This window comes from Octopus bimaculoides, chromosome 11 (assembly GCF_001194135.2).
Source record: "Octopus bimaculoides isolate UCB-OBI-ISO-001 chromosome 11, ASM119413v2, whole genome shotgun sequence".
NCBI classification, from domain to species: domain Eukaryota; kingdom Metazoa; phylum Mollusca; class Cephalopoda; order Octopoda; family Octopodidae; genus Octopus; species Octopus bimaculoides.
Genome location: NC_068991.1, coordinates 79,052,633 through 79,062,857, shown reverse-complemented (window position 1 = coordinate 79,062,857; position 10,225 = coordinate 79,052,633). Strand labels below are relative to the sequence as shown.

General features: G+C 37.1%; 1 protein-coding gene across 3 annotated transcripts in view; it reads left to right on the top strand.

The window, feature by feature from the left end:
- LOC106869985 (metabotropic glutamate receptor) overlaps positions 1–10,225 on the top strand; it is a 203,837-nt gene that overhangs the window by 103,069 nt on the left and 90,543 nt on the right. For all 3 annotated transcript variants that reach the window (XM_052971958.1, XM_052971957.1, XM_052971956.1), the window contains one exon: positions 7,353–8,963. In XM_052971958.1, coding sequence (XP_052827918.1) covers positions 7,595–8,963 — 1,369 coding nt within the window. In that variant the 5' untranslated portion in view covers positions 7,353–7,594. The remainder of the gene's footprint in view (positions 1–7,352; positions 8,964–10,225) is intronic.

Genomic DNA, 10,225 nt, shown 5'->3' with positions numbered 1-10,225 from the left:
AATTGCATTATATTATCTTTAAGAGTACATCATGCTTATATATATATCTATCTATCTATCTATCTATATATATATATATATATATATATATATATATATACACACACACACACACACATATGTATATGTACCTGAATATATACATTGTTGCACAGACATCGCTTGACAACGGATACGGATACTGCGGTTCGGCAAAACACACTGATGGAATTAGTTCTAGGCTTACAACGTATAAATCCTGGATTCGATTTTTTTGACTAAACCCCTTTAAGGCAATGTTCCAGCATGGCCAGAGTGAAATGACTGAAACAAGTGAAAGAGTAAAAGATTCGGGTAAAGACCCTCTTCGTTCATGAATGACCGTGGGATTGCACCTAGAAAATTTCCCCTCAAAGGTACAAATCCATGCAAGGTTGTTTATGGAGCACCAACATTTGTTCATGTGTACCAGTCTTCCCTCTCCATGCCACTGATGTTATCCCAGGGAAAGGCAAAAGGGGCCGATACAGCTGAGCACCAGTAACGTCGCAACACATTTCTGCAGCTGAGTGAACTGGAGAAGTGTGAAACGAAGTGTCTTGCTCAAGAGCACAACACAGCACAGCACAGCTTGGTCGAACTCACAACCTCATGATTGGGAGCCCAACGCTCTAGCGACTGAGCCATGCACATTCACTTATATATATAACACACACAGAGGAGAGGGTAACGATAGATAGATAGATAGATTGATTGATAGATAGATAGATAGATAGATAGAAAAGTAGATAGATCGATTGTTAAAGAGAATTTAAATGTTCTTGTGGACAAGATCTAATTGTTTATTGTCCAACGGTGACGAAAATGAGCACTTTAAGAACTTTGGAATTGCTATGCATGGAATTAACGACGTCTAGGAATTCCTTAAACACACGAACCGTTAACTAAGTTCAGATCGCGAATCAGTCTGACACAATGAGACAGAGCTGAACATTCAAGTTGCTATGGAATCCAGCAGAAGGAAGAAAGGAAGGAAGGAAGAAAGAAAGGAAGATCTGTAGGAGTGAACCGGTGCTACATTTATTGGTTCTGAAGGGATGAAAACCAAATTTGGTCTCGGCAGGATTTCAGCCCATAGCGAAAGGATACATAACGGATACCAGAAGGCCTTCTATCCTACACTTTAACGACCGTCATTTCGATACCCTCAAGCTAATTAAAGACAACAAAACCAATGAGAAATAAATAATTAAATAATTTTTTAATTAGTTAAGGATATTTATTAACATGAGCAAAAATTTCTGGTAAGTTTTCAAGAATAGGTTGTTTTATTTGTTTAATTTCATTTGGTTTCTGATGGATTCTAACATTTTCTGTTACATAGCAACACAGATCAAACTCATTGTTTATTTTTTTTTTACTTCTTCTCTAAGTACCTCATTTGCAGACACTCTATCAATATATTCACTGATTGTCATATTTACTATCTTATGGTTAAGATAGAGAGTAGAATGCTAACGAACCGACCTCATACATAATAAGATAATACTTCGTGTTTAGCCCCATTTCAGCCATGAATAAGCAGAGATATAGTAAACCTTGTTCATGGCCATCTCGTCTTATAGTAATTCTCTGTCAAAGATTACAGTGTTCAATGTATCTCATTTTTAGAAATGGATTTCATAGCGATCTGTTATTTCTAGCAAATCAAAAGGTCGTGCATAGACTACCCTCGTTATTCTATTGACATCGACAGAAACAATGCAAAGTTAACTGATGCTAAATTTGAACTCGTTACATACAAGGGCGTTTCTGGTTCCTAGAAGTGGAAGGAATTCAAGACAGCAGCTTACTGTAGCGCCCTCGGTTACATTTTTTGCTTTTTTTTTATATTAATTTTTGCAGTTGTCGATTATAAATCTATGGTATTTTTATACTAACCATACCAGTTGCGAATTATACGTTACGTGAATAGAAACAACAGGCGACGCAGAAAGTATGAAAGAAAGAAAGAGTAAGAGAGAGAAATGGAAAAGAGTAGAAAGTAAGTGGGTGAGTGAGTACAAGTGAGAGAGAGAGAGAGAGTGTGTGTGTGTGTGTGTGTGTGTGTGTGTGTGTAAGAGAGAGGGGAATACGGGAGGAGGGCGATAGCATTAGAGAAGAAGAAAAAAGACTAAAAGCAAGAGATATACAAAATGAAAAACATAACCAAAGAGATAGAGAGCTTATTGAACATAAATTAAATGAAACGGGTGAAGACTGCCGTGTTTCGATGTTCAGCAGAAATATAAACTCTATAACTAATAATGAAGCCAAGCGCATTGACTCACCAACTCAACACTCCATGGATCGATAATTGATATTGATTAGAAATCTCAGTGGTAGATTAGCGTTTCATTTCAGCAAATTCCCTGCACTCTTTCTTCAAAGAACTGGAATACTGCTGATTTTCGTTTTTTATTTTTCATCATTTATTTATTGTTTTTTTCTGTTAATGGAAATTCTTCAAATGATAGGAATGAAGGATTATGAACCTTCATTCCCATCATCGTCTCACATTCACCATATACCATCTTATTCCCTTCCACCCTCTTACCAATTCCATAATCCTTATCAGTCTTTCCTTCATATTTATAGATGTATCTCTATTTTATCCAAAGCTGCAGGCATGGCTCTGTCGTTAAGAAGTTCGCTTGATTTTTGCGTTCAGTTCCACTGTGCGGTTCGTTAGCAAATGTCTTCTCCAATAACCGTGGGCTGTCCAATATTTTGTGGATAAGTTTCAACGGAAACTGAGTGGAAGCCAGTGGAACATGTATGTGCTTGTGTATCTCTCACTGTAGTGCGGCTTTGTTTGTGTAAATTCCTGTAACCTAGTGGTTTGGCAAAATGGGATAAAATAAAATAAATGCGCGAGAAAACAGTGAGTACTGGTATCGACTTAATCGACGTAACACTTCGAAGTGGGCGCTCCAGCGTGGCCACAATCCAATAACTGAAACGAATGAGTAAATTCAATGATTTCGCTCATGTGTACGATTTCATCCAATCAGAAATCGCAACCATCTTTGTGGTGACTGTAAAACATTACAAGGAATGCTGCCACAAAGACACACCAAAACATCAAGAAGATATTAATAAGGACACTACAGCTGCAAAAACCTATAAACACAGACGGAGATTCGCTCGTATACAATTTTCTACTTTCATCATCGCAACCACCGTCATAAAAATAATAGCTCCAACCACCAGCGCAATCTATATTTCACCAACTTGGTTCTCATATTATCGTAACTATGAACAGAGTCACGTTCACTACGACACTTCACTAACTGTTGGTTTAGTGCTGCACATTGATAAGATTCATGCCGTATTATCGATTGTGTTATTTGTAAATGAACGGCGGCGCGTGGTTGAGTGGTGAGGGTCTTGCACTCATGACTGTAAGATTGTGATTTCAATTCCTGGACCGGACGATGTGTTACAGGTTTTTCCTTAAGCAGCAAAACACTTCACTTTATGTTGCTCCAGTCCACTCAATTGGCAAAAATGAGTAACCATACAACGGACAGGCGTATATATTCATCCTCTAGAAATTGGCCTTATGAGCCGATGTCTCAGGAAGGCCTATCATCCTTTTTTCTTAATTATTATTAGGAATTGAACAATTTATGAGACCATCGCCTTTGAAAGATATAAAAGTGTACTTTGAGGAATGTTTAGCTGGTATGTTTAGTATCTCTAGCGAATTGAAACCTGTTTTGTAGCCATTATCCAGCAAAATAAAAGCAGCCATTAATACTTGCAATGTAAAAATATGAGAAAATAACTAACGGCCATTAATTTATATAATAGAATATATATTCCATTTATCAATTTCTTAATTAGTGGAAATCGAAAAATTTGCAGAAGAAGGTTTGAATCGATTGAATCGATTAACAGTTTGTTGCATCTGCTGATTTTATCAATCTTTGAATAAATAAAAAGATGGTTGGTCTCGGCCGGGTTTGAACTCTAAATAAGCCACGAAATTACTAAATCAAATAATATAATTTCTCTGCTGCTCTTCAGATCCCATCTAGCCTATTGCTTTCTCGTGTTTCATCTTTTACTTGTTTTTTTCATAGGTTTGTCACCTTGCTGGGACACTGCCTTGAAAGGGGCCAGTTAATTAAATTGACCCCGTACTTATTGCTAAATCTGGTGTTTATTCTATCGTCCTCTTTTGCCGAACCGTTGTGCAACTGGGACTTATCCAAAACTTATCCAAACTTTCCTTTCCTTCTTTTTCCGTATATGATGGTGTGAAATTGTAAGGGGATTTCATTGTTATTGTTAACAGAAAGTGCGACCACATAGATGCCTTCTCTTTATTTCGGCAATGCATCGTCAAATCATGAGACAAATTCCAGTAAAAGACTGGAATGCCATCCAGTTGGATCTTGATCCCACATCTGGTTGAAAATGAATAGAAATAAGGGGAAGTCACAGCTATAATAGGTTTACTGGATCAGGTCAGTTTAGGGCATAAACCACAACGATCTCCAGCAAAACAGTCTCTAAACGGTCAGTTAACGTGCTAGAAAACACTGCTAATTTGTTAATTCTCCGTTAATTCACAGTTTAGTGCCTATTAAAAAGAAAGGGCAGAGGCCGTCAGTTTAGTCTTAGCTTTGGGACCATAAAAGGACGAGATGGTCACACCGGTTGAAATTTATATATATATATATATATATATATATATATATATATATTATATACCCGGGTCTATTCCCAATTAATTTTTGGAGGGAGTAACCACAAGACACACCAGGCATTCCATTTATTTCCCAGCTCAAAGAGGTGCGCCCCGTCCTATGTTCGGGTCAAGGCATAGAACGCAATCCCTTGAAATGCTATTGATTAAAGTTTTGTTTTATCAGGGGTTACAACTTGGGGCCAAATAACTAAAAACCGAACAAGACAAAACACCTTCAACGTTGTTATTAACTGCCAATACAACAACGGCTTCACCAACACAATCACTACTCCTGCCGCCATTAGCTCTATCAGTACTACAATGGTAATGCTTGACAACAATAATTACAACAGAAACAGAAAGCCGTCTTTGAAACCACATATAATGCGTTCAACATGGTAGGTGACGTTATGTGACAAACTGCACCCATTATACTAATATAACATAGGATTCAGTGAAACAGATCGATAATTCTGCACTTTATGATTATATCAATGGATTGATTGAATGCATTGGATACGAAAAGCCTGGTTATAAACACAAAAGATCACTGTCTGTATTTAGTTCAATTGATTGGAATAGCCAGAGTATTGAACATCGACATAAACCTTTCATAACCAGTTAGATAAGCAAGCAGTGTTCAATAGTTTGCATAACCTGGCTTTGGTCAATGCAAGTCGAAGAGAAAAAAAGTCTGATAATATAACGATTATAAATAATAATGCGATGAAATCAAAATGCCCGAGGGTTAAGGTATGGTGCTACAATGGCGCGCATAACGAGTTCAATGCTACAGCATGGTCCCAATTTGGCCTTCCGGCCGAGGCTGTCTCATCTTTTTTCTACTTAGCAACTTAAATGTTCAATCAATACTTGCCCTATTTTTTGTTTCACTTTTAAAGATAGTAATCAGGATGTGATTTGAGAGAGATTTGAGTGTTATCTTCAGCATTTCGAGTGACAGGCCCGGCATTACATTTTTTCCTTGCGAATGCGTAGATACGGGTGTTGGTAATGGTTGAGTGGCGTTGTTGGTCGTATGGTGATTGTATTGGTGGTGGTGGTGGTCATCGTCGTCGTCGACGTGTTGGTGGTAGTGTTGTTAGATGCTGGTGGTGGCGGTGATAGTGGTGGAGTGTTGGAGTCGTCGTCGACATGTTGGCAGTGGCGGTGGTGGTTGTGATTGTGATGGTTGTCAACGTTGACGTTTTGGTGGTAGTGGCTGTGGTGTTAGTGTTGTTGTTAGAGGTCGGTGGCGGTGGTGATCGTCGTCGTCCTCACCGTTGTTGCTGTTACTGTTTGACCCTAGGTCAGAAGTGACCAAACAGACAATCAGAGCTTTAATTAAAGGCACGTCAGCCATGACCATCATGTACGTTTTCAAACAACTAAGACTTCATCATCCAATATATCACTTCTTTCCATCTCCGGAAAGTTAAAAGACAACGGTGAACTCATCGGAAATTTCAATGTAAAGATCCAAATATAAACATTTCAAAGCATCCAAAGATTTTGGCTATTCGTACTTTATCTTTGACTATATACTTCAAATTTTAGATATAAAGTTGTTTCACTAGCTCGCCTAACAAAACACCGAATATTACATTACAGCATCTGTTTTATACCACTTGTTTACCTTGAAAAAATTCCCTTACGAAAAAAAATAGAAAACAGTCATCTTATTGTTTTAATATAAAAATATGAAACTTAAATTTTTCGATGCACGTAAGTTGCTAATGAAAGCGTGTGGTCCTCAAACTCAAATGTTCACATCCTGAATAGGTCATCGCATGGTGTCCTTGAACGATAAGCCTCCGTTCACCTTGTTCCAGTTTACTCATCTGCAATTAATACAGCTGAGATGCTGATGCATGTCACAGCCCAGATACTCCACTGGGTCAAGGGTAAAAGAGGTTGAGAGAATCTCCTAAGTCTAACCGTGGCTGCATTGGTACCTAAAACAATCCGCGAAAAGGCGGAGGCAAGCCATACATTACAAAAATTCACTCGCTCGCGAGTGACGAGTAGCTTGTATTTCTTGATAAGCTGTTAATACGGGTGAAGGTTAACGAGAAATGCAGTCCTCGCTTAGTAAAAACAGAAGCCAACGACATATACGACGTGGCTTTTCTAATATATCTCTCGTATCAACAACAGCAATATTTTATTTATTTATTTATTAAATGAAATTCTAAAATATGTACATACGATTTTGCTTTTCAAAAAACTCCTCACCTATTGCTTTGATCCAACATGAAACCAGGTCGTTTGTCACCATCAACAATGAACTCACTACAAAAATTAACACAACTTTTACAGGATGTGATAAGTTCAATTCTTCCTCGCGTGTGGCACCATTTTACAAAGAAAAGATGCAAGGTGTCGAACGTTGAACTGTAAAAACGTATAAGAAATACAAAATTATTATTAAATCTCGTATAAAATATAGTTGAGTTGGTGTATTATTTCGCTTCCAACAATATATCATAAAAACTAATGAGGAAAACACAGACTAGAATAACAATGATAACGAGTTGGTTATTGTACTTTAATAAAATGTTTTTATATTAGTTTTACAATATGTCATCAACATATGGTGTATAACATAATTTCTCTTTTCTTTTTATTCTTTCAGATAAACAGAATTCATCAACGGAATGCAGCTGTTATACAGGAATCTTCAAGAAGAGAAAATGCGCATTGAAATAAAAATTAGTCTGACGGTTTCCTGAAATTACAAGAGCAAAATTTCATGTTAAATTCCAATTGATGCCAACTCTGTCAACGTTGACAATATGACGTATTATTTTCATTATAAATCAAGAGGTTTTATACAGAAGCTACTAAACTTCAGTTTATAGAAGAAGTAACTGCAAAATGAACTCAAGACGTAAACTCCGCCGTCTTTACTTCAGTTTAGTTCTTACAATTTTGGTTTGGGTTTCATTCGCATTTTCCGTCGCCCCAGACAATAAAACAGGAAAAGCTCTCATCCCAGGAGATATTATTCTTGGGGGATTGTTTCCTGTCCACCAAAAAGGTGAAGGGGATAAACCATGCGGTGAAATAGATGTGCAAAGGGCCATTCAGAGATTAGAAGCAATGTTATTTACGGTAGACCACATCAATCAAAATACTTCTATCCTCCCCGGAATCACGTTAGGTGCGGCGATTCATGACACTTGTGCTCGAGCAACGTATGCCCTCGAGCAATCACTTGAATTCGTCAGAGCATCTATCAGTACATTAGACGCATCTGAATTTGAGTGTGAGGATGGGTCGCGAGCAAAAGCGAAGTATATTCCAACAGCTGTAGCAGGTGTTATTGGTGGCTCTTCGAGTAGTGTTTCGTTACAAGTAGCAAACCTTCTAAGACTTTTTCACATACCACAAATAAGCTATGCATCAACGAGTGCAGCCCTCAGTGATAAAACGCGATTTGATTATTTTGTACGTACAGTGCCACCGGATACTTTCCAAGCAATAGCAATGGTTGAACTCGTCCAAGCTTTTAACTGGACATATGTTTCAACGGTTGCATCACAAGGAGACTATGGTGAATCGGGAATTGATTATTTCCAACAGGAGGCTCGTTTGAGAAATATTTGTATAGCTACTACTGTTAAAATTCCTACCAATTCAAAAACCGAAACTTTTAAATACATAATCAGGAGATTGTTGGAGAAGAAAAATGCAAGAGTTGTTATTCTCTTCGTCCGCATCGAGGACGCGACTAGTATACTCGAGTCAGCCACAAGAATGAACGTTACAAACCACTTTGTATGGATAGCTAGTGATGCTTGGGGTCGTCAACCCCATCCAGTTAAAAACAACGAGAAAGTAGCAGAAGGCGCATTGACTATAGAACTTACTTCAACGGTAATACCTCAATTTGATGATTATTTTCAACGATTAGACCCTTATCTGAATACAAGAAATCCATGGTTTACAGAGTATTGGGAAAAAGTTCACAGCTGTAAATGGAAGACTGAGGAGCGGTCGGCACCATTGCTTCTAAATGAAATGCCACATCAAATATGCAATGGCGATGAAACACTTGAACCTGGATTCTATAAACAAGAGGGCAAAGTACAGTTTATTTATGACGCCGTCTACGCAATGGCTTTAGCAATACATAGAATGCAGCAAGATGTCTGCCCTAGAACGACGAAACTTTGTGAGCGAATGAAAAAGATTGATGGTGAAGTCCTGTTAAAAAAATATCTCCTCAACACATCGTTCTATGGTAAGTGTGTATTTCTGAGTAATAAATATATAAGGAGTGTATTATTGTTTATACATAGCAGATGTATATCTGATTTAATGGGAAGATAGACATAATAGCAGAAACGTACGAATAATCATTTTCAGACAATTAGGTTTCATCTTAGGTTCCATCAATCTGAACTCCGATCATCTCCAGATAGACTATATGTGGATATGTAGATACTAGCGGACTTAAGATTCGGGCAAAGAAATATTACTCAATTTTAGAATTTAAACGTGTTAAACAAACATGATGGTGGTTTTTAGTGTGTGCTAATAACGGATGTGAGGAGGCTATAATGCTAACACCATGTTCCTTCATCTTACCTAAATATAATATGGTTCATGTTTATAGTTTCTAGGATTGATTGGTAAATCAGACGTCTGACTGTTGATTTAATCGTAATACATTTATTAAGTGGGAAGAGAAATCGTCTGTGATAAGCTGTGCCGCCCTCAGTATACAAAATATTAATTTATTACGTAGCCTTATACATCAACATTACATATCAAATCTCAAAAAAAATGATCAAGTTGCCAGAGATATAAATATATTATTAATATTCCTTATCAATAGTTGAAACTTTTCCTTTCGGCAGAAGTGAAGTCGGTCGAATTCACATGCTGGCATTCAATTAACACAACAGGTGCAAGTGTCTCTCATGTGTACGGTAGCTTTCATATTCAGGTGTATTTAAGATAGGACAGACGAGAATAATATTACTGGCATTCATTGAAATTGAAAAGAGCAGTCGCTTTTGATTTATATTTATACATACATACGCACATATGTATATATATAAATATGTGTATGTATATATAAATATATGTATGCATATATATATATATATATATATATATACAGTTTCTTTTCTTTTTGATATAATAATAAATCAGTTTGTATAGATGCTTCGACAACTACCCTTCTTATAGCTTCTTATATTGACACTTCGTTTCGTAGTAATCAACTGGAAGATCAATAGCATACAGACATACAGAGAAACGCACACACCCCCGCAGACATACACGTAACTGCAAACAAATATATTGGTATGTGTACGCGTGTAGCATTTTATATAACAATACGAAATATAGACTACCTATTTTGTGTATGTGTGTGTGTGTGTGTGTGTGTGTATGCATACATGTGTATATGTGTATATGTGTGTGTATATATATATATATGCATGCAGAGAGAGAGAGCAAGAGAGGAGCAAGAGAAATAAACGCTCTAACATATAC